The sequence below is a fragment of the Semicossyphus pulcher genome, unplaced genomic scaffold (genome assembly GCF_022749685.1).
Source record: "Semicossyphus pulcher isolate SPU_LCO1_2020_fin unplaced genomic scaffold, fSemPul1.0.p SCAF_15, whole genome shotgun sequence".
In the NCBI taxonomy this organism is placed as follows: Eukaryota; Metazoa; Chordata; class Actinopteri; order Labriformes; family Labridae; genus Semicossyphus; species Semicossyphus pulcher.
Window position 1 is genome coordinate 15,755,835 of NW_027211659.1, and position 25,114 is coordinate 15,780,948.

General features: G+C 41.2%; 1 protein-coding gene across 1 annotated transcript in view; it reads left to right on the forward strand.

Annotated features, from left to right (window-relative positions):
• abca12 (ATP-binding cassette, sub-family A (ABC1), member 12) overlaps positions 1-25,114 on the forward strand; it is a 67,569-nt gene that overhangs the window by 6,797 nt on the left and 35,658 nt on the right. The window contains exons 10-37 of the mRNA XM_069663467.1: positions 220-320; positions 1,175-1,321; positions 2,288-2,454; positions 3,230-3,363; positions 3,960-4,090; positions 4,368-4,532; positions 5,091-5,299; positions 5,593-5,726; positions 5,817-5,937; positions 6,285-8,912; positions 10,754-10,866; positions 11,119-11,186; positions 11,586-11,734; positions 11,850-11,980; positions 12,370-12,512; positions 14,395-14,562; positions 14,789-15,006; positions 16,132-17,073; positions 17,245-17,351; positions 18,608-18,714; positions 18,971-19,170; positions 19,497-19,573; positions 19,867-19,997; positions 20,189-20,359; positions 23,034-23,198; positions 23,374-23,572; positions 24,632-24,771; positions 24,951-25,070. Of these exons, the coding sequence (XP_069519568.1) occupies positions 220-320; positions 1,175-1,321; positions 2,288-2,454; positions 3,230-3,363; positions 3,960-4,090; positions 4,368-4,532; positions 5,091-5,299; positions 5,593-5,726; positions 5,817-5,937; positions 6,285-8,912; positions 10,754-10,866; positions 11,119-11,186; positions 11,586-11,734; positions 11,850-11,980; positions 12,370-12,512; positions 14,395-14,562; positions 14,789-15,006; positions 16,132-17,073; positions 17,245-17,351; positions 18,608-18,714; positions 18,971-19,170; positions 19,497-19,573; positions 19,867-19,997; positions 20,189-20,359; positions 23,034-23,198; positions 23,374-23,572; positions 24,632-24,771; positions 24,951-25,070 (7,286 nt within the window). The remainder of the gene's footprint in view (positions 1-219; positions 321-1,174; positions 1,322-2,287; positions 2,455-3,229; positions 3,364-3,959; positions 4,091-4,367; positions 4,533-5,090; positions 5,300-5,592; positions 5,727-5,816; positions 5,938-6,284; positions 8,913-10,753; positions 10,867-11,118; positions 11,187-11,585; positions 11,735-11,849; positions 11,981-12,369; positions 12,513-14,394; positions 14,563-14,788; positions 15,007-16,131; positions 17,074-17,244; positions 17,352-18,607; positions 18,715-18,970; positions 19,171-19,496; positions 19,574-19,866; positions 19,998-20,188; positions 20,360-23,033; positions 23,199-23,373; positions 23,573-24,631; positions 24,772-24,950; positions 25,071-25,114) is intronic.

Below are 25,114 nucleotides of genomic sequence, written 5' to 3' on the forward strand. Positions count from 1 at the left end.
TATATTAGGTGGATTTTTACATGCAGCCGAATAAACCTCAGATTGTAATAGACCTTTGTTGTACAGTATAATTCCGTAATTTGTCGGATCAATGATGACTTGAAGTCCTGCCAGTTTTAGGGAAACCACAGCACGATTCACCTTTGATACCAAAGACCAGAGAAATGTAGTCAGTCAAGTTGGCACCAAAACCTGCTCATGTGATTTGATTTTGCGCAGGTGTGTCCATTACCCTTGGAGATGTTGTCATGTTGCACAATGATTCACTAAGTGAAATGGTGAAACGTGTTCTACAAGAAGTCAAGATACCTCTGGACAAGGTATGTAGCAACAAGTTTTTACACAACCCTTTACAGTATATTCAAGAAATGAAATGATATGGCATATATTTGTGTTCTCTATGTAAAAAGTGAGAGCAACTATTAAAACATCCTTTCTAAACTTACCTTCCAGTCACAGTTCAGTGTAGTTTCTTATTAAATATGTCAAGATGAAATAAAAGTAGCTGCACAGTAGCTTTATCTTCAGGGCTGCCAAACTGTTTTCTTCTCACTCTGCCAGCAGGCAAGTATCTTGTGCCAAACTTAAGACAATGTCTTAGCTAAGACAACAGATTAAAAACACTTGCAACATGAGTTTAAGAATTTTTTAGGGAATTAACCTTTTCACTTTTCTGCTGGGAGTAACATAGCAAGGGAACACCCAATATGTGTAGAGCCAGTATTTAGCTGTAGGCGGCAGCGTTAGCATAGCCTAGCTATAACAACTGGAAGCGTAGGAAAACAACTAGCAGGGCTGTGTTTAAAGGTAATGATACCCAACGCCAGCACCTCTACAGCTCACTAATTAATATATAATTTGTTTAGTTCATAAAAAATGCTTTACAAGTGTTGGTTGCTTGATTTTTGTTTTCTTTAGATGCTAGCTAAAGTTAGCCATTTCCCCTGTTTCCGCAGTTTTAATGCTAAGCTTAGCTACCCATCTCCTAGCTTAAGCTTTACATTTTAAGATAAGATAATCCTAATTGATCCCCAGTGGGGAAATTCGGGATTTTTTGATAAGATATAGGAGTGTTATCTGCAAGGGTACAAATATTGTTTATTGAGTAATTGAGTGATTTTAGAATGACACCACAGTTTCTTTATATTCACTGTAAGTCCCCTCTCTCCTGCAGGCTATCGCCCTGACATTGGACCATCAGATGGTGCACAGTTACTTGTGTTCCAAGAGCGATAACCCATATTGGCTAACTGCAGCATGCAGTACAGGAACTGTGGACATGCTTCTGGGCTGGATCAGCTCTGACAAGGTGGCAAAGCAGGTAGGTTGGAAATATATTGAAAGAGAATCAGACGTCAGAAATGAGTCAGCTGCTCAAAGTGTGAAGTTGGTTGGCATTTTTCCTTCTTCCTTTTCCGTTGTCTACGCTCTCTTCTTTACTGTCTCATTCACTACTTGTCTCTGTTCTTCTGTCCTTGCTCCTAATTTGCATTCTCAAGTGCCACCTTCACTTCCAATTACATTCAGAGTGTACCAAATAATTAGTCTACAGCCGCACCAAAGCTCTTGGCCGTAGCAACAAGCAAGTGCAACTCCCAGGTTGCACCTGGGGAACAGGAACCCCGAAGATATCCAATTAGCACTGTCACTGCGGTGGATGTGTTTTGATGAGATCATTTCCAATCAGAAGCTCTTAGCTAACTCTGTCATTACTATGTGTACTCACTCAAGGAGTCATATGGACATCAATTAGCAATCTAATACCAACATATAGTCATGATTTGTGTGTGTAATGATATTCTAACCTACAGATTCTCATTACCATGATGCAAGTGTCCTAATAACATAGAGTGCATTGCTAATTACTAAATCATTTATTTGATCTCAGTTCTCTGCTTTTGTAACTGGTGGTTTAAATCTCTATAGGTTAAAGTTAGTTTATAAGTCATTAGTTACTGACACAATAAGCAGGCCTGCTCATAGCATTTTATGCAATCTGCCTTTTATCATTTTTAGGTTGATTAGACTTTGATTTAAATTAGACAAACATACATCACCAAATGCTGATAAAATGTCAAAATGTGGCATCAGTTTGATGATGACCTGGGTGGTAATTAAAAAAAGACATGGCTGCTATTGTGTAGAAATGGACAATATTTGGCAGTAGTTCAGAAAAACTGACAAGTTTCATTTTCCTGAATTAAAAAAAAAAAAATTTAATCTAAATTACTGACCTTTCCTTTCCCTCCCCCTTTGTGTTCCCCTATGTGGACTGCTTTATCCCCAGGCTCTCCTGATGTGGAGTAAGCATGTTGCTTCACATGACTTGGCCTTCGCCAAAGGGCTGCTGCACAGTCTGATGGGAGGTTTTCCCCCCGAAGGACAGGAAGGCTCCAACATCACGAGGACCCGGCGTAGCGTGGTTACACAACCACAAAACATTGAGGAGGAGCTGTAAGTACAGTACCCTGTGTTCTTACATAAATTGACAAATCCAATAAAATGATTCAATGCTGCCAAAAAGAAAGAAGAAAAACATATCCACCAAATGAAACAATGAAAAAGCGAGATGAGAAAATAAAATTAAACACTATTCCTACCGATAAAAAGTTAACGTATAAATGTTACCATTAGCTTAAAGCTAATTTTCATTCATTAGGATATTTCTACGCTTCTAAATTGCTTTTCAACACATAATAAACTTAATCTAACATTGTCAACATTACAATAAGGTGCCAGAAATGTTTCAATAAAAGAACCCTTGACCGTTGCCCAGTTACGTTACACCAATCAAATGCCTTCAAATGTACTAGCACCATCACATTGGTGAAAGGATGCAGCCAAAGATCACAACTCATGAACAGAAGAGAGAAAAGAAAGGGAAAAGAATCAAAGACAGGATCTGCTGTTTTCACTGTTATATATGTCTTTAAACAAGCTAATAGGCTTGCTTTAGAATCAAAGTAGAGATAGGCACACTACTTCCCACAGAGGGGTTATGGGAAGTTTTGTTTCGAATATTTGCAGCTTAACCTTAACCTATTGTTTTATACCTTATAGAATAATAGAAGGAACAAAGCAGAAACCATGTTATTTTCTCTCTTACATGTGTGTCTTTCTCATCCTCTGCTTTCTACACCTCCCTGCAAACATTCCTTTAAATATTAGATACCTGTATCTAAAACATTAAACAGTACATTACTTTGTCTCTGATTTTATTCTTTGGCAGGTTTTTGGCGGTTGGTAAAGTTATAATGGACATAATACAAAATGTGCCGGAGGTGGATATGGTCGTCCACAGCATCCTCAGAACTGGCTTCCAGTCCATGAAGACGGCCACACAGGTCCTTGAAACTGTAGAAGGTAAGACTACACAACATCCTGCTTACAGCGAGGTCTCTCCTGTGCCATTCATCTCTTTTTCATAAGTGAGAGTTTCAACATCTTTTATTTGTAACAGCATTAAAAAGAGATTTCGTATTCCTGCTGGTTTTTACTTACAACATTTTTCCCGTCAAGATGAAATACATTTTGATAAAATCTTTAATATAGAGCTCAGCTGAGAGGTACACTGTAAAACAGCCTTTGGTGTCAGCCCTTATAATAATAGAGCAAGAGCAGAGACACTAAATCCAACAGTCAACAAATTTACAGGACATATTGTTCGGCATAAGGACCTCTTTTTGTCACATACGCCACAGTCACTATTGTTATCTTCCCCTGGTGTAATTGAACTGTATAACCTAGAAGTGAAAAGAACAAGTTCACACCCGTTCTCAGGGGACTGCTGAAAGATTGAGACTGTTTTACCAAAGTAGGACTGGAGGAGTTTCCATGCGGGAAAATGATACACAGAAGCAGGAAAAGGAAAATGTTTCCCCATTGAGTGTGATCATACTAAAATGATCCGGCTTTCTTTTAGTTTAATGTTTGTTGTCTACAATCTCCCTGGTTTGCAGAAAAAATGGAAAATGTCCTGCGTGATGCTGATCAACTCCAAGAAGCTTTTATAACACTGCTGACAAACCACACTGACGCGAGCATTTGGTTTGGTAATGTCCTGGACAGTGTGATGGAAGTGACCATGAAGGTATGCTAGGAGTATTTCATAAGAGCTTCTGGCTTTTACTGTCTTCAAGGACAATTGTAGTTTCAACTGTTTTTCTCTCACATTTTACATTCATTATAAGTATAATTTAAAAAAAAAGGAGAAAGAATAAGAATATATGTTTTATGAAACTACCTGCAAGTATTCTAGAGGCCAAGAGGACTTATTAAACACCTGGCAAATGATTCTCTGATCGCTCTCTGTCATATGGAATTCTTTGACTTCAGGGGATGACATGTTTTTGCCTTTCTTCTTCCAGATTATGTCACCTCATGATTTAACATGTGAGGATGTCTTGGATCCCTTCGAGTGGCTCTTAGAAATGGAGACCGTAGAGTTTGTGGTGTTGAGGTCAATGATCTGCCTGAACGGCTCCGCCCTACAGGAGGCTTTACTGAAGAACTGGATGCCAGTTGTTAAATCGGTAAAGGCTACAAGCATTAGAAGAATTTTGTTATGAAGTGATATGCTTCCTGAATCTCTTTTTTTGTGACTACTACTTTTCTTTTTGCTTTGGAACAAATTCCTTTATTTAAGAGATGAACCGGTCTATATTTAAAAATTATATATTTAATTTATATACAAAAAAAAGTAGTAAAAAAAAAGACTTTGAATTGAATCCACCTGTAATCTACATATTATTTACATGTTAAAAGTTTCTACGGGACAAGTACGTAGTATTGCAATATCCAAAAAATAATTAAGCCGTCTCATCTTCAATTTTCAACTCCAGCTCTCATTTTGAAAGAGTACACTATGTACTTCCTGTTTTCTCACCTAGCAAATGACATTTTGTTAAACCAGTTTAAAGGAGCTGGAAACATTTTGTTGTTCTCGCTGTGAGCATGCATTTATATTCAAAGTTATCGACAATACTTCAGGGCTTTAAACCTGATATTCATGATGATGATGTTTATTATGTACTGTTAATGTACAGCTAAGAAACAACTGGGATTTAAGTACGTTTCATATGTTTCCACAGGTTCGGGATTTGATCGGAACCATTATGGGCCAAGAAGACTACAACGTTACACTTCCAATGATTCTCTCTGAGTGGCACAAGTTGCACAACGACAGCCTGCAGTTTGGACTGTTTGTGGACAGATTGGCCATGAAGCTGGGTGTGGCATTGTGGATGAACTGGATGCCAGACAACAGCACTCAGGATGTGACTGCCACTCTTCAACAAAGGTCAGGACAAAGAGTGTTGATAATATACAGTACTTGCAGGGTTTCATTCCAGAGCAGTACCGTGCTCTGTTTTTCTGCTTTAGAACTGAAGAGTTGATTGATTACAGGCTGATCTAAGTTGAACATGGCTTTCCAGTTGGCCTGTTGAATTTAGTAGAAAGAAAAAATAAAGGTCATTAGGAGACACAATTTTCCAGCATGTTGTTTTTTAAGATTATATGTCGTGTCTTGGTTCGTGCTGTCAGTCATAATTCCACTGTCTCAACATTGTTGTGCTTTCAATTTGCTTTTAGTGTTGTCTTGTCCATGGTGAATTTGGGACCAAAGATTGAAAAGACTCATCTGTGGCCTGCAGTAAAAGACTATTTACACATAGTTAACTGGATCCTGAACTACAGGCCTGGCATCACAACTCACCCCCCTAACTGTGAGTCCAATATATTCTTTTCCCTACAGTTTCATAATTTACCTAACAACCTAATCAAGCTTTATGCAATATGTTTACCTTCCCCTGTAGGTTCTTTTGACATCTCCAACTTAGCAGTTCAATGCGGTACAGATACTGGTTTTAACTGGCAGCAGTTTGTCCCATCACTGGCTCAGGCTCTGATGTCACCAAACCAAGACGTCCTGGTGAAGTAAGTTCTACTACTGGATATTTTCAATGACTGATTGTCTCATTAAACCTGGAGATTTTGCAGATATTGTATAAGTTTAGGAAAATAACTACTTAAAACAATAGTGGGAAATAGGGTTGGGCAGATTGCTTATCGAACATCTCCAATGGCTGACAGGCATCAAATTAGTGTATGAATGTGTTGTGTAAAGTAATTAGCAAGTACGAAATAAGCTATTAACATCTTGCTTAGACTTAAGTAGAAAGGCAGTACCACTATATATTTGTAGTATTTGATTTCAGCAGCAGTTAATAATTTACATACCCATCTTTTAAAATCTGTAATGCTGTCTTCTCTTTTCTCCGTAGTTGTCTCAGAGGAGCTGTGAATCTATTGCAGCATGTGTACGCAGACTTACTGCGGTCTCTGGCTGGATCATTTCTGAAAAACAACATCCATGGTGGTGATGCTCTCTTGTCCTACCTGATTAACCTGTTGCATAACCTGCAAGGCTTTGTCAAAAAAATCACCATGCTCCCTGACCATGGCATCACAAACCCTAATGTCATGCGTTCCCTCGTCGGTAACCTGTTAAAGTCCACTGGTCTGTCACCTCTGCTGCCTCTGCTCTTCAGCGATGGTCACCTCAATGTCTCCACAGTGCTCGATGTTGCCACCAAGATTGGAAGACACAACCAGCACATTTTTACCTTCAATGAGTCGGACCCAACAATGCCTGAACTTGAGCGATTAGTCATGCAGTTCCTCTCCATGGAGGGTAACCTCACCATGTCTCTCTCCCACATCATGGGACACACCATGCTTACCTACGCAGGCTACTTCCACCCTGATGATGTTGCCCGTCTTAAAGAAGCCATCCGACCTTTCACCAACCAGACCTCAGCAGGCATTGTGGAGGCCATCCTCAGAGCCATGGAGCATCTGAAGAGAGTCATGGATGCTCCAAATGGTGACCCAACTCACATCCTTCTTGGGTACATACAACAGCTTCAAGACTTCATAATGTCTGTGTTTAGACTGGGAAGAATCCAAAATTCCAAGTTTCCAAATGGACAGCTGACTGCAGCACAAGTCACCGACCTCCACCTCATTTCCAAAGATTTTCTCAACCTCCTCACCCCTGAGGGCCTTCAAAACCTGACTCAAGCTGGACCAGATGGTGCCCAGGATATTGTTATACAGAAATTTGTAGCATTCCTTCCACCAGAGGTCCAACAGGAAGCTGCTAGCTTTTTCCAGGATTTCAAAGCTCTTCAGTATCATTTGACCAAATGTGCAGCAGGCCAGGACTGTTTGCATGGAATCTCAGAAATCTTTACGTTCCTGGATCAGATATTAGACATGATGCTCTTGGCCAAAGGTGATGTCAACATCAAAATAACTGCGCTAACTCCATTCCTGGCACAAAAGGAACAGGAGGAAATTGCATCTATATTCTTCTCACTTCTCCTGCCCCCAAATGATACTGCCAATGTGGAAACATTCAAACAGACTCTCCACTTCATCAAATTGCTCTTGGCTACTCCTAATATTACCGTCTCTGATGTCCAGAATGCCCTGAAACAGTCAAACCTAACTCTTGAGCAGCTGAACACCATTGCGTCACTAGCTGGGGCTGCCAACATAAAAGACCTGGTTGTAAAAGTAATGGATGTTATCAATTCTCCCCAATGTTTGGCAACCCATCATAACCAGACAGTGACAGCCCAGTGCGTTATGGGATTAATTAACAGGGTTGGCAGTTTCATAGCACACATACCTGCTCTCCGAAATGAGACATCCATCCTCCCCCTCGTCCAGTTAATCTTAAATAAAACTATCGGCGATGTCGTGCAAGTTGACTTCGGCTCCAATCCTTACGCAGCTGTCATACACACCCTTAACAGCACTCTGGCCAATATCAAGATGGGTTTTCAGCTGAACCAACTGAACACTCCAGAGATCATGAAAGAATTCAGAGTGCTGGAGGGTCTGATACAACTAGCAGCCAATCCAGAACCGTTAAAGAACATTTTTAACACAACATTGACTGCAGACCCAACAAATGCAGAGAAAGTATATCTGGAGTTGCTGGATTGGTACCTGAAAAGGCTGGAAAATATCACCAAGGACAGCTCAGTCTCAAACCTCCTCCATCCCTTCTTCTCCCTCACACAAATGCAAGTGACATATCAGCTGGCACAGGTAGATTTTACGTTGTTTGTGAGTCATCAGGTTGAGTACCTCATGAACAGCCTCCAGTACCCATTAGATGGAGCAGGGGTGAGTAAAATTGGCCAATCAACAGTTGAGATCGTCAAGCAACTTTTTGAACTCATAAAGAGCAACATAGAGCTTCAGAATAATATTGCAGGTTCTCCTCTTACCAACACAACCGTTCTGCATGAGGCCGAGCTTCAAATTAATCTATACCTCAACTTCATACAGACGTGGATGAAGCAACCAAAAGTCCTGTCAGCCCTTGCTAGCATGCTCCAATGGGGAAACTCCTCCATCAATATCTCCACCCCTGTGACAGACCTCCACCACCTGCTGCAGTCAATAGGTCATTTTCTCAGTGATGAACAACTGGCCTCCCTCTCCATTATCAGCAATGTCACCCAGTCCCTGAGAAATGCCCTAATGGTGGCTGAGCAACCAGGTGGCCTTCAGAGTGACTACTTCATAGCCACCATCTTGGATGCAGTTAAAAGTGCGATGCACATCCTGACAGCTACCACCAGCCCTCTACCGCAGTCTGTGGAGCAGAGCATCCTGGATATTGTGCATGACTCACTTAAGCTCATTCTCCAACCAGACATGAACTTTGACAACTCACGTAAAATCTCCCTCCAAATCCTCAAGAAGGCTGAGAGCATCATCCAACAGCTAGTTCCAGAAATGATCGCTGAATACCTGCTTCCTGCAATCAAAGTGGCAACCACGTATTTTGAGAGCTCCCTCGCAGCCAGTGGGCCAGATGGCTGGAATCTTATGTGAGTGATTCTGCTTTTTTCCCCTAATATTTCAGGAAACCAAATTCATTTAATGACTAAAGCAGCTGTAAACAAAATAGATAGGGTTGCATTTATCTGGGAACCCACCTTACCAGCCGACTCGGCAGATCCCCTCAAATCTGCAGAGCTTTTTAGCCTCTTTTAGCTCCTAGTTTTGGTTTAACAACCCTTGACTTCAACAGTTTTGGTTCATTCTCACAGCACTCACCAGCAATGCTTACAGACACAACAGGCAGCTGTAGTGAAATGCTCCAAAACCCCACTGAACTTCCTGGCCAGCATCAAAATGTAGACAGACAAAGTTAACTACTAGCTTGTGAACATAATGAAGCGTTTAGGAGCTAAAGACACAGTTAGTTACTAGCTTGTGAACATAGTGAAGCGTTTAGGAGCTAAAGACACAGTTAGTTACTAGCTTGTGAACATAGTGAAGCGTTTAGGAGCTAAAGACACAGTTAGTTACTAGCTTGTGAACATAGTGAAGCGTTTAGGAGCTAAAGACACAGTTAGTTACTAGCTTGTGAACATACTGGAGCATTAGGTAGCTAAAGACAAAGTTAACTACTAGCTTGTGACCATAATGGAGCGTTTAGGAGCTAAAGACACAGTTAGCTACTAGCTTGTGAACATAGTGGAGCATTAAGTAGCTAAAGACAAAGTTAACTACTAGCTTGTGAACATAGTGAAGCGTTTAGGAGCTAAAGACACAGTTAGTTACTAGCTTGTGAACATAGTGAAGCGTTTAGGAGCTAAAGACACAGTTAGTTACTAGCTTGTGAACATAGTGAAGCGTTTAGGAGCTAAAGACACAGTTAGTTACTAGCTTGTGAACATACTGGAGCATTAGGTAGCTAAAGACAAAGTTAACTACTAGCTTGTGACCATAATGGAGCGTTTAGGAGCTAAAGACACAGTTAGCTACTAGCTTGTGAACATAGTGGAGCATTAAGTAGCTAAAGACAAAGTTAACTACTAGCTTGTGAACATAATGAAGCGTTTAGGAGCTAAAGACACAGTTAGTTACTAGCTTGTGAACATAGTGAAGCGTTTAGGAGCTAAAGACACAGTTAGTTACTAGCTTGTGAACATAGTGAAGCGTTTAGGAGCTAAAGACACAGTTAGTTACTAGCTTGTGAACATACTGGAGCATTAGGTAGCTAAAGACAAAGTTAACTACTAGCTTGTGACCATAATGGAGCGTTTAGGAGCTAAAGACACAGTTAGCTACTAGCTTGTGAACATAGTGGAGCATTAAGTAGCTAAAGACAAAGTTAACTACTAGCTTGTGAACATAATGAAGCGTTTAGGAGCTAAAGACACAGTTAGCTACTAGCTTGTAAACATATACTGGAGCATTTAGGAGCTAAAGACACAAAAACAGAGCAAATAGGAAAGTGAATATTGGACCTACATTCATCAGGTGGACATACATAACTCTAAATGAATGCTAATTGTAAGTTTAATAGTGCATGTGTTAAAAAGAATAGACTGGTTTTAAGAATATTAAAATTATAAAGTAGATTTTTTTATCTGTGTTCAAGCTCTCAAGATTCAGTCATTGGTATTCAAGGTGTTTTTGGTTGTACGGTCCAACCAAATACTTGATTGACAATATTAGTCCCTCAGTAGATATCCAGCAGGCGTCTGCATTCCTCTGATCATAATTCATAAAACATTCCACTGGACCAGATAGATAATTGAAACCAAACAGAAACATGCACATGCATTCCTGCAATGCTCTGATAGAATTTGATGAAACATGATGACCTTTTGATAAGACACGTGCAGATCTGAAGTATTAATGTTCTTTGTTTTTTAAGAATCTTGAATGAGATGAAGGCAGTCCAGAGCCTTCTGCCGCCAAACAGCACAGCCCGGGCCTACATTTCTGTCCTCATTAACATCACTCACTTCATCCTGGAGTCCGGCCAAGGCAAGTCAGCTTCTCTGTGTCACTGTAGGTGGACAACACGTGAATCTTGATGAACTCTGATGGCATGGAGGTTGCATTGTGCACTTCATTAGTCAAGAGTTTATGTCAGACAGTCTAAGAAGTCTTGATCAAAGTAGGCCATAATTTCTGTTGCCTGTTGTAAGAGTGAGACGCTTCACTCTTTTATATGTATATTATTTATTTATATTTATAAGGTTTACATTGTGAACTATATTTTTTTTGTGATTTCAGGCAACATGAGTCTCTGGGAAATGTTTGAGAAAGCATCAGAAGAAAATGTGCCCATGATTCTCGGCAAGGTAAGGCTCAAAAGAGAATGTCACACATCTTGTTTTATTCCTCCTAATAATTCAGTTTAGTGTGGTTTCATTTCACATTTGAAGGGTCTGTGAGTCAAACGTGACAGTACATTCAAAATAAATACTGGAACTGTTATGCCTACGCCCTTTTTCTTTCAAAGCAAATGTCTGCTGGTTATGAGGGTAGTGAAAGGCAGAGGCATTTATCATCGCAGACAGTCGGACAAAACAATAAAACACGATCTTTATCTTAGTTGTTTGTCCTGCACTTAATGTTCTTATTACATTTCGTAAATCATTCATGTGAAACACAACCCACGTTGAATGAATGAGTATTGAATGAATGTGCCGAAAACTGAAACCTTTGTTTCTTAATTTTCCACCTTTGTGTATTGACAGATGGGCAAACTCTTTGGCATGCTTTGGCCACTCATCATGGGAGGCCCAGGCCCAAATACTACTGCTCCATTTCTTGAGGACTTTGCTCATCTTGCACCTGTCCTGGAGCAGGTGATGACCGGGAAGGCAGACCAAGCTACATGGGCCAAGTAAATATTATTAACTCTTCTAATAGGAACAAAGATTTTTGGTAGTCCCTTGTCACTTAGATAGCACCTCGACATTTCGTGATCACCTTTAACCGAATGCCATCTTTTTCCACAGACTTGAAAAGATACTAGAAGCCTTACTGTCGATCCTCAAAGGCACAGAGGTATGGGACAGTGTCCCACCTGTTATCCCACTGTTAGAGAAAGTTGTCGGAAGCTTAGTGAAGACCATGCAAGCAGAGAACGGTGAGAACCCTTCTGATCAGCAAGGCAGTTATCTTACAATATATGTAGACGAGACAATGATAGACTGTTTAGTGAATCAGAATCATGGTTGGTAAACTGCAAGAAAGCAGAATAATTCCCTAAAGGAACAATTGTTTCCTGTATTCAGCACATGTAAAATAATACAAGTCACATTTAGTTTGGTTTCGCAACGCTTGCGAAATGTCTTTCACAACATGACACACCTTAAAAATACCCGAAACGGCTGTTCCAAAACATGTCTTGTATAATTTTAACAAAAATAACAAACGCTTTTATCTAAACCCTGCTCTTATCAAAATGTATATATGTAATTATTTGTAAGGACCCTTCATATCGTTCACAAACCTTTTGTCCTTTGTTCCTCACAGTGATGATACTTAGCCTCCAGATGCCTGTGATGACCCTGATGACAGAAATTGCACACTCTGTGAACAGCAGTCATTTTAACTTGTCTGAGGTCTCGGAAAGAATGCAGGTTGCCATTGAAGGCACAGTGCAAGCGGCTCAGCAGGTTAGACTGCTACTGTTCTCCTTGGAAAAACACTTGTACATACCGTTTACTGTGTGTCTTTTGCAGTCTTTTGCTGAGACTGATGTGTGAACATGTTTGCATGTGTGAGAGAAAGAGACAGTGAGGTGGATATGAAAGCTAGTTGTATGACTGCATAATAGGTCATGCATTATTGAACTAAACAATGCCTATCCCTTGTCTTGGCGTCACATCTTATTTATTGTTAGTTTCCAAATGCCTGACTGATGTTAGAGGATGGTGCTGACGTGTTGTTTTTAAAGCCTAGACATTTGCATGCTTATCTCCCCTTAAGAAAGGCTTTTCACAGTCTACATTCTCATACCAGCAGGCCAAAAATAACATGGCGGCATGACTGTCGAACACTTGTATTGACGTTATCAGTATGCTGCTGTCTTCTGCACGTTGGTTGTGATTTGTTACCTGAACGATGTATGCCTCACTCAAAGGTAGAAATGTACATCAGTCAGCGATAAGTGCTTTGATTTTTGTGACACTCATAGAAGGACATCTGTCGCCCCCTTTTGTTCGTGAGAGTAATTACACAAACATTATCAAAGCTTGTTTATGACGTATACCTAAAGATTCTTTCCGTCAATCACTTATCGCTTTCTTTCCTCTAAATGCTGAAATTTCCTTTTATATCTGGAGCATCACAACCTTTTCCTCAACGCTGCTTGTTTTCTCAGTGATAGGCTCCGCCATTCCTCTAGTTCCTGTATCCTACGCTGTCGCTACAGTTGTTCCGCCCTACAGTTAGGCAATCCAGCCATAACTGGTTGACTTGAAACACTACTATAGCCCCAGTGCTGGAATGTCTCCACAGACAACAGATTTAGCTTTACTGCAGGGCTGTTGTATTTGATTGTACTTAATTATGCAGTTACCCTTACTAAACTGATATCTTTAGTATGTTAAGTGTTTTAGTTATAGAAATAATTTTAAATCTTTGAAAATACACTCATTCACTTTTTTGCTGATGATTAGATGAGTAGATTGATACCTCTCATGCCTGTACAGTAAATATGAAGCTACAGTTCCAAGCAAGCAGTTAGCTTAGCTTAGCACAAGGACCGTGAACAAGGGGAAACAGCTAGCCTGGTTTTGTCCAAAGTTAAGAAAAATCTACCCGAACCTTTTATCCCTTTTGCTTAATTCGTACTAATACTTGGGGTAAAGGGTAAAAATGACAAATGACTCCCTGTGAAAATCGCAACCTGTCGCAAAGCTAACAGCAAGACAGCAAAAAGCCACTTTGTCAAACTATAACTTTAGATATTTGAATAACAATTAACTTCAGGCCACTGCTCAATATTACTATAACATTTGACGTTACTGTCATGTATATTGTTTAACTGTACTATGTAGCCACAGCAGAATTCTTCCTCATGTATTGTTATTTATACGGGTCAAAAAGTTAAAAAGCCAGTATCTGATGGGACCCAATCCATTCCGAGAATGAAAGTATATTGTATTGTGTAACACTATTAAAGGGTTATTCTTTGTCTTCTTGTGTATACCTTAGAGGGATCCTTGTTACAGTCAGATTTCTGATGTGGAAGAAACTCTATAGTTGACCTACTGTATATGCACGTACATTGTATGCTGTTCCAGTATGTGTGGGCGTGTACCTGGTATGGCAGTCTGTGAGAAGCGATGATACCTGTGTGAGACTTCTGCCCTTTTCTTTTCTTCTCTGTAAAATGCATGAACAGAGAGATTGTGTTAATTCCCTCGTGCCTCTGCCTTTTCTGTCATGCTTTGTTCTATTTCCATCCCCGTCTTGCTAACTAAACTGGTCTTCTCTGAACACTGTGTCTGAAACGTGATACATTTGTCTTTTTGTTGACATGTTTCACCCCAGGCTAATGGCTCGTTGGAGTGCAGTGAGGTTCTCAAAGTATGGGATCCAGTGCGAGAGGCAGCAGGGCTAAGCCACGCGGCCTTGGCTGTGTGGTGCAACATCCACCTGCAGCCTGTTTTGGAGGCACATAATGAAGCCCAGGCTGTCTACGCCCAACTGAATATGAGTGTGAGTAGATTCATTCCAAATTAAACAGGAAATTAAGAACACAAATTTCATAGTAGGATATTACAATGTGAATTTGTGTCTCAGACGACACAAATATTAAAATGTGTGCACAAAATTAATCTTACTCAAGTCATTTAACAGTTTCACCACTTGGTGGCAGTGTTGACACACAGAGAAAGCTGCGGCATTGCTAACACTCAATCTCTGCTGTGTTTTGTCTGTACAGCACATGGGTGTGGGACCAATGACGGTGAATGCCACAGCTGCAAAGATTGTCAAGACTTTACAGTCTGTCTACCAAGTCAGCATTAACCGCACGCATGTGACACAGAAGCTTATCATGGCTTTCTCCAGCCAGATCTCTATGCTGACAGGGCGGCCTCTGAGCCCTGAGGCACAGTTTCACTGGTACAAGCAGCTCCAAGACATGCAGTTGCAAAACAGGTGAGTATATACAGCTACAACAAGGTTAGGTAGGCGTCAGTGTGGTCATAATTTACCGTGCTGTAAACAAAAATCATAAAACACAAAATAGGTTACTTGTAATTAACCTATCATCTTTAAGTAATTATTTACAAGATATCGCATCAAATTAACCTTTAGATTTTTAAAACCTGCGCGAAAAAAAACATTAATTTGTTGCATCAGTGCAGCAGAATGAAAGAGCAACTGCTTTTTAATGTTCAAAAGTAGGGGAGAAATCCATCATAGCGTTCTTTTGTTCCCAGTTTTTTCTCTGACAGAGGCCTTAGTTGATCAGACAGCCCAGACCACAGTGAAGCCACAGGATATGAGGACAGAGCAATGCAATCACACCACAGAACTGCAGCCGCAGAACAAAACCCAGTGCACATTACAGTCTGATCATATTTACCAGCATTTTTCTGACTGTAGGAATTTCTCTCAGGAGTCAGCTGCATCTCAGCACAGACCCATAGACACAGGTTCACCTATACATGAACTCACCGCTCCATTTGTTGTTACAACATTATCCACATTGCACCCGTCAGGCCAATTTGATTCTAACATAATTACACAAGGAATTGGAGTGATCACATTTGCCTAATTTAATGCACTTTTGCCTGAAAACAGGGCGGCCTGCACAGACAGCGGCTTAACCATGATTTAGCTAGCTGAGACATCCTTTTAAAATTGATTTCCCTTTATACGCCAGCTGCAATAATGAGCCGGGCATAGTGATAAGGATCACATTCTGCGTATCGCCGGGAATCAATCAGGTCTGACTCCATGAGTTATAGATCATTGATCACAGCGGAAAGACTCCACAGCTTATTACGGAGGGTGAAATGGGAAACTATGTGAATAAGTATAAAGCAAGATGATGAAGAAATATGGCTTCTGGAAGAATTTAGAATCATTGTATTGAGGACATGAATCACAAACATGCTTTGCGTTCCATAAAAGAAACTGGTGTGAATCAGTTCTCAGTCCATAGAGGAGCGTTCGGTCTCACAAACAATCTCCAACTTCCCCATATACATATAAGTATAAAAATATGTCTGTTTTATGAACTTAACTTGACATCCGTTAAATTTCTCCCCCCTTCAGCTTGTCTTCACTCGAAATGCTCTCAGACCAGCTCCTAAAAGTGGCCCCTGAGCTCCAGCTTTACATTGAAGCTATGAAAAAAGCACTGATCCACGTCCTGGGCAACTTCCATCGCCTTCAAGATAGCAGTTCATCCGAAGAAATCTTCGAGGAAGCAGCAAGGATCTTCCTACACAATGCAAACATCGACTTTGAGGATTTCCTCTCCCTGATACGGGGAAACTCTTCTGGTCTCGATGAAGCATCTCTTGCTAACATGATGAGGCAAGCTATCGAAGAGCTTATGCAGATATTTGAGGATGTGCCGATGGTTTTTCACAGCTTGAAGCATTTTCTGGAGTCCAATGACACCAACTTGGTCGTGCAGAGGATGGCTGAGATGTTTTCATGGTTGGCGCGCACTGAAGCGCAAGGACTGGATCTGCTGTCTCAGGCTTTGCCCAAAATCTACCACATCCTCAGGCCTCTCTTTTCTGCTCTGATCAAGATGAGTACGGACATGCCCCCTCACATGGGGCTGTTTGAAGACCTCTCTGATAACATTGTAGAAATGGTGAGGCAGTTGGTTTTCACCAGTGGTGTTTTTGGCCCCATGGACTTCCATCCTGGCATGTTTCAACAGGAAATGATAGGCGGTAACCATACTAAAGGGGTGCGACGCAGACGCGAGGCCCCGTGGATGCCGATGAGACACCCAATGGACGACTTCATAGACCTGTTCTTCATTGACTACCACACCATGTCCAAAGCCCTTTCTGTCCCTCCGACCGCAGCACAAATCATGGAGACAGTCCACGTGTTCTTTGCCAACCCCGATCTAAACATTGTGATGAAGGGAGTTACAAGCGACATGCTGTGGGGCCTGAATGCTTCTCAAGAAGACACCATTGATGCTGCTGTGGGGATGCTCTCCTTCTTCACTCTCCCTAACGTGTTTGAGAGGTAAATGTTCAAATTTGGCTTCAGGTTGTTTTAACTCTTGCTTCCGTTATAAATTAGCCCAAATATCTGAAAACAACCGCTTTGAAATCTTGCCTGTCTGCTCTGCTTTTCATCATTTCTTTGCTCTGTCAGCCGCTGTTTTTTGAACAGTCCTTGTCTAATCTTCCGCAGGTCATCAATAGAACTCCTGCAGTATGTCGCTGATATGCTTCCCGATGGCTTTCCAGGCGCCTTGATGCTTAAGAATATCAGCACAACACTAGCAAGTGAAACTAAAGGTAACTTAACCGTTCAGATCTACTATCTCTCTGACACAGTCTGGACAGTTGGAGGCTTCTTGGACCAAGGGCAGCGTTATAATGAGTTATATTCACTCATTACTTAAATGCAGAATCCTCAAATGAAGGATGCCTTATCCTTCCAGTTCCTCCTAATTAATTTCACCTCCTGACTCCTCAGTGAGTTCCCGCCCACTCATGCTTAGTCATGCTCCAGCTTAGTGTGAGCTTTTCAGTAAGGCAACTATCATTCTATACTGTAAAGCTCACACTGATGCTGCAGCTGGTGTTTACATACCCACTGTGACAGTATGTATATATAAACACAGATTGCCACCCTGTGCCATTAAACTGTGACACAGCGTGCAAGAGTGGCAACCTTATCTCTGACCTTCGCAGCTACTGTAGGACTGAGGGAAGCCCGTAAAACGTTTTGTTAATGCCGTTGTTGTTGTATACACGATTATAGCTCGGCATAATTCATTCCGGAGATATGAGGAATAAGACTTCACATCAGCTTAGCTTGAGCTCCCAAAGAGCCCAAGGCCATATGGCCCTTCTCCAGGAGAAAGCCACTCAGCACCTTTTTAAATCTCATTAGCAAAGTAGAATTCAATCACTTATCCTGTCCGCCCTCGCTAAACGTCTCCCCTCGCGCTCACACAAGTGGACATCTATGACCTCCTTTTAATTGGCGTCTGTGCTTGTGTGATAATGTTTTCAGTGCATACAATCACTTTGTAAGCAGCAGGGGCTTCACTTCCTCTCCGAAAAACCCCCTCTCATATTCCTCACATATACACAGGCAGACATCCAGAGTGAACAGTTGTAATTGCAAAGGCCTGTAGGTGTTGAGCACCCTGAGATTAAACATCACCATTGTCTAATTTTGGCCTAATTAAATATTCTGTCATCACGTCTTGCTGCCCGAGGTGGTGCCTTTCTTAGGGCTTGTCAAATGTGTTTTAATGCGCGACAGCGTCTAGTACTTCTGGCCCTTCTGGCCCCATCAGTCCTGCACAGGGCTTCACTTTAAGCACATCATTTGCTGCTCGCTGCCTGACGCCGCCGCCGCACCGTAATGGTGCGAGTTGTAATGAAGCCCAGTGGGATGTCATGTTATTCTGTCACCTTACAGACCTTATTGCCCTCTTTTCCCTTTCCCATCCCATCCTTCTGTCTAACTCTAATAACCTCTCTCTTACCAACATTTCCCCCCCCTCCTTCTCTCCCTCTCTCCCTCCCTGTCTTTACAGAGACCCTGCACCTCATGGAAGAGACCATCCGAACAGCAGCTGAGCTATTCGAGATCAGCCTGACAGACCCGGAATTCATACAAAAACTTGATAATCTGACTTACAAGGTTTCTGAAATGCACTCTGCCACTTTCACACATTTATCATTTAATAAAAAATAATACTGAAAATGTCTGAAATCACTGACAGGCAACAAAAAAAACAACACCGGTGTTTTGACTTTGGTTAAAAATATTTCTTTGTGGGTGATTTTTTTATTAAATAAAAGCTATTACTGTTCAATGTTTTCTAACCAATCTTTGTGGCACATTTTTGATCCTGAGATTTGCTCTTCATGTCGCTCACCTCACTGATTTCTCGTAGGTCTGTGCTGTGGAGAAAACAGAGTCTGTGCGCTTGCTGATGTGGGCCGTCAACATCGAGCAGGGTGAGCTGTGCAACACCTTTATGCCTGGCCTGCAGATCTTGGTTCGTAGCCTGATGATGAACACGACCTCTCTGGGCGATGCCATGTTCCAGACCTTCATCGGAGATCCTAGCACCTACGATGTGGACTCCGACTGGTACAGGATTGTCATATTTCAATCTGTTTTTTCGGCTGTCACAGCAGTGAGCAACAATTTGTAGAAAGAAAGCTGCCTAATTTTATCACAGACCTTAATAGACCTCTCAACACAGATGTGACAGTATTGATGTTGACAGCATCCTCCAAAATAGGCACAGTTTTCTTATGTTGATTTAAGTGGTTTTTAAGTTATGCCTTCGGGACACCTGGCAGCATTTTATATAATTAAAGTAAAAGTTTCCTCTAAAGATTTCTTCTCATATATTGCTTCATTAAGGTGTACTTCTCTTCTTGTACTTACCTACTGTGTGTGTGTACTTACAGGACCTCTGTGCTGAGTGAAAATTTGGGCTTTAACATCAGCAGCCTGAGCTCTCTCAACATTAACATCACCTCCCCAGGTGAGATATTTCCCAATATCAAAACATCCTCTCTGCTAAAATAGACCAGCAGCAACATACAACTTTTATTTTTGTATGGAACATGTTGGCAATCTGCAATACATACAAAGCAGCTGCATGTAAAGCTGCAGCTGTTGCACTTGTTGTACATGAAGATAATGTACGAGACTAAAAATGCAACAAAATTAATCTTTCCACCATTAAAAAGTAAGTAAAACGACATAAACTTGTTCTGCGAAGGAAAACAGATTGACGTTATTTTTGTCGTAAACTTCTATCTCTTTAATTCCCAGGAGCGGTGACGGTCGGTGAGATGCTGAGGGATAAGACTGCCTTTGTTGAGGATGTTCAGCAACACACGTATTTTGATCCCGCTGCTCTCCAGCTCCTGATGGAAACAACTCTACCGAACAACAATTTAGTGGTGAGTCAGAATCATCCTCACTGTATCCTCATACACTGAATAGCATGCAAGCAAACCTGTAATCACCATGTCACTGAAGTGAACGACACTGATATCATCAGAGTCCACACTGTGCTCTCACTACAACAACAAGAGCAGCAACACTGACTTGTCTCCTAACATGATAGCTGTTGTATATTCCTCCATAACAGATCCTCTCCTGGTTGATCAACCTGCGTCACTGCAACTCCACCTCATCCATGAACATGAAAGCGACAGATAAGGCCATCTTACAGACCTTCTGCTCCATGTCTGTCGAGCAGTGGTACAGCTTCACCCTGCTGATGGCTCGCCACCTCAACATGGAGAAGCTCATCTACAGAGTAAGGCTGAATTCAGATTGAGTCTTAGGAGAAAAATAACAGGCTACACTTTCTTCTAACACTAATGCTTTTTTTTCTTGTGTGAATGTGAGCGTTTGTGATTGCACATTCTTCTGTGATGGCTGGATGGAAAAAAGAAACCGCTTCTGTTGGGCAATCATAAAACACGTTTGATGCTTCATTATGTGTGTTTGAGGAACTTGAGAGAAACAGTTGAGTAGAAAATATTTGTTCACGAGACCAATCTCTGTCTCTTTTGTACAGTTTAAATGATGCATTTGATGTAACTGATGTTTTTTCCCTTTGATCCAACAAAGCAAACCTGTCCATCAGAAAAACTGGTATTGGTGTAGAACCAGCAGGTTAACTTAAAAGGATTTTATTTTTCTATTTCAAGTCTAACATTTTCTCTGTTTAACCATTTTTTTTTTCATCACAATGCCTCAAACTGTAATGTAAAAGGCATTGCTCGCAGTGATGAGCCCACACATGATTGGTTGCCCAAGCTTTTAAGCATGTTTAATGCTTTGTTTAGGTTTTAGGGCCTAAATGAACCATTTCACTCCATGAGCGTAGTTTAAAGTATTATGTCGTTTCACATTTATATATGATTTCAAAATGTTGGATGTCCAGACTAAACGTGGGTGAAGTTTCAAATCTGTAGATAAAAGTATGTTGGAGTAATCCTCAGGCTTCTCAGCTCAGTGTGCAGGCTGCTGTGGACGCCAGGTTTCACACCATTTTTTCTACAGTTTTTTCCCCCAGCATGCTTCAGAAAGCTTGCCAATCAAAAGAAAGCGGGCTTGAAGGGGCGGAGTTTCTTAAAGGGACAGAGTTGACTGAGTCGTTTCAGGCAGAGGTTGTATGAGGGCCTGCACAGAGCACCAGTGTGAGAAAAATGATGAGTTTTTTTAACAATTAATTATGCTAAGCTACTCCACAGGTAGAAATATGAAGCTTGAAATTAGCATAATACCCCCTTTAAAGCACAATATCTGCCCGTCACCAAACAGCAGACAGAAAAACTTTGTGAGCAGTGAGCCAGTGTACATAATGTAATGATACCTTTAGAAGTTGTTGCTCCAGGAGGGGCACAGTACAGCTGGAGGTGTAAGATTTGCCTTACCAGCAATGAGGTGATCAGATATAAGTGTTGTGTTCATGGCCTGTTCCCGCTGCCCCCAAGTTCAGTTGACCAATTCCATTTATCCATTTTTATAAGCAGTCATGAGACAGGAGAAACTGTAGCCTGCCATTAAACAGTTTCACACAGCTTTTTACTCGCTAACAACCTGGAACTGATAAAGAATTTAAGGCAGGTTTTAGTTTCATGCTGCTTATAATTGGGACTGGTGTTTGCAGCTCGAGTCTCAGAGACAGTGTTTGAGCGACACATTTTGGTGCTCTGTTCCCTGTACATGTAGCTCTACTTTAAATGCGTGCACTGTTAGAATAAGGGGCATAAACAAAGATTGGCTACGTTTAATGATCGCTATTTGCTAAAAGATATTTGTAGCCAGTCTTGTGTTTCCCTGTAATAGCTTGTGGATGCATTTTTGTTTTGGGGTTGAAGATTAAATAAATGCGGTACAATTAAAGGACAAACTAATCAAAGATATCCTACCTAAGAAGTTGGGCTGCACGATATATGGAAAAAACTGACATTGCGGTAACTTTTTGTTTTGTGATATTAATTGTGATTTTAAAAAATACAAGCCGCCTCGTGTAACGAAGCGTCTGCCTCAATCATCCTGCCGACATGATCTGTGACGGCAGCAGCGTCGCGTCCTTGTTTACAGGCAGGTGACACACATACTTTGCAGCACAGCAGTCAGTTCTTAATGTGCTCTGGTGAAGGGCTACATGAATGTGATAACAGACGGACTTTTTGTGTAGCTAAGTGATGGAAAATGAGGAACTGAAGAGTTTTGGTTTTGCACCGATCAACAAAACAGCAGCACCTGACTTGTTCACTTAATTTGCTTGACTATCGCACGTGCTGCCATGTGACTATTGCACGTGCGCACATCGCAATTGCGACTGTTAAACGATGTATCGTGCAGCCCTTCTAAGAATCCAGACATGGCTTGTCTTAACCTCACCAGTGCATATTCATGCAGAATTTATAATGGTTTTTACATTAACCAGTGGCTTTCCCCTCCATAAATCCAGTCTTTTACTTATCTTTTTAAATCTCTGTATCCCCCACTGATCTCCACCCACTCTGGACTGGTGGTAGTAAAGAGATAAAAACAAACACTTTCTGCTGAGGAAGAATCGACAGCTGCTGATTCTGAGGACAGACAGGATGGACATCACAGTATCTGAACCATAACATCATAACTAACTATATAGGCTTAGGATTTTTTTTATGAAGGACTTAACAGCTCCTTAAGAATATTTGATTACATGGATAATATCGTATATACTGCTGTGTTATTGTTCACCACATCCGTCAGCTATACATACTAAACATAAATACAGGCATGAATGTAGGAAGACCACTTTGCAGCTGTCTTTTATTCCAAACTGCGAGATAAAGCATTACATGATAAAAGACATATGGTCTTTGGAAACGTGAAAAATGTCAAATGCACTTGAACATCAAGTCGAGAGAAAAAGAAAAAAGGAGCAGTCAGTGTGTGGAAATAATGAAAATGATAAATTCTTTCAGATGGTGTTGTCTGAAGAAATGCAGAGCCTGGTGGGAGTGATGCTTCAGATGGCTGAGGCCATAACAAAGATGATGGACAAGTTTCTTCCTGCTATTAGTCAGCTGCAAACCTACCTGACGTCTGTCCAAGACCTCAACCTGATGGCCAACAATGAATTTCACCAAGTAAGTAATTTTCTACGTTCTTTGCCCACAATGTCGTCATATGTGTGTTTATGTTTGTGTGATCACTAAACTTGCTCAAAACAGGGAGATTGTTTGTGTGTTAAATGGCTTTTGAGGGGTTTATATTACACGAAAAATCATGAAATATTAAAAATCAAATTTTGTGTTTCCCCAGATGACAAGAGGAATCAGGTCCACCATCTCTACCAAAGCTACATTTGTCACCCTGTCTCGAGCGCTTTGCAGTAACGGCATCCTGGCTCTGTTTGGAATCTCCAAACTCCCCCTCATGTCAGGAGAATCAAACCCCTCCTCCCAAAATGACCGCCAGAGAGAGGAGATGATCGAGAGGTTCAAGCTTCCAAGAAATGCCTGTAAGTTGGCAGGGGGCTCCCTGTTTTTAATACCTATGCTGTTGCTGTTGGTATTCTGTGTCACCATTATTTCACACAGTTTTTATCAAAGCAGTAAAAGAAGCTATGAGCTATACAATCAAAAAGAGACGTTCTGTATGTACATCAAAGAGCAGACTTCCTACTGTAGACTTACTAGGTAGTGCTGCTATTTACAACAAAGTGTAGAGTCCTATTTCCCTAAATTAAATTCAGACGTATGAACATTTCTCCACCCTCAGAAGGTGGAACTCCAAAGTAAAACTCAAAATCTAGCTAGTAGCTAGCAAACTGTAGTAAATAATGATGGGCAGTGATGTTACTTCCATCACCCTCACACCAGGAAGTGTTTTGTTTCGTTCACATTTAATAAAGAAATAAGGATTACAGGAAATAGCTGGTGCTTTTCTCTTTCGTCATAGTCACTTCTGCTAACCAAAACACACAGCAAAAAACAGCAAAGTTCCCGCACATCGGCGTATATAACAGCTGAACAGCTTCTTTGTGTTTATCTGAGGTTAACGTTCACAGATATGGAAACTTCAGTGGCTGTAGTGATGGTTTAGTTACGTCTCCTCTCTCCGTTCCTCCTCTACTGCGCTAATCCAGAACAGATCGGCTGCAGGAGCCGTATTTGTCAACAGAGCTGTCAATCATCCTTTTAACAGCATCAAATAACTAATTAAAAATAAACTTGTCAGAAAAATAAACACTTGGAGGTAAATCAGCAGGATAATGACTAACTATGACAGAAACCATGTTTGAGAAAAATGTTTTATTGCCGTATATTTTGATTTTATACTTTGACCCATGTCCCATCTGTTAACATGGAGGAGGCGGGCTTTATGACCTATACTGCAGCCAGTCAGCAGGGGGCGCTCGACATGTTTTGGCTTCACTTTGAGGGAGCTGTCATGTCGTCCATCTTTTGATGCACAAAACTGAATATAAAACCAGTCTCTTGGACAATTTCAACATTTTTCTCATTTCAGATTGTTAATATGTTTAATTGCTCTCTTGTTCTCTTCTGTCGTTGTGTAGCTAACTTCTGTATGAACATGTACCTGGATATGGTGAATACCACCGGAGGAGCCATCGCCTGGGCCTTCCTCAAACCGATGCTGATGGGGCAAATTCTGTTCACCCCTGACACACCCCTCACCAGAGACATAATGGAGAAGGTATACAGTAAATACAGTATATGAACAGCAAATACAGAGTCAAAGGGGGTATACACATATGCCCTGTGTGGCCCTGTATGCCTCTATGTTTCTGTTTTCAGTATACTGCTGCCTTTGCAGACTCTAACAGCCACACGCGAACACCACTCACATGTTGTCCTTGTCCTGTCCTTGTCCAGTCCAACGGCACCCTGCAAGAGCTCGCAAACCTGAGGAAGTACTCCGGGGAGTGGATCGCATCCTCCAACTACATCATACAGTCTGCAGAAATACTCAGCCACACTTTGCCAATGCTGCAGGTATGAAAACTCCGAGTCGCCTTCTGTATATCTAATTTCTTTTT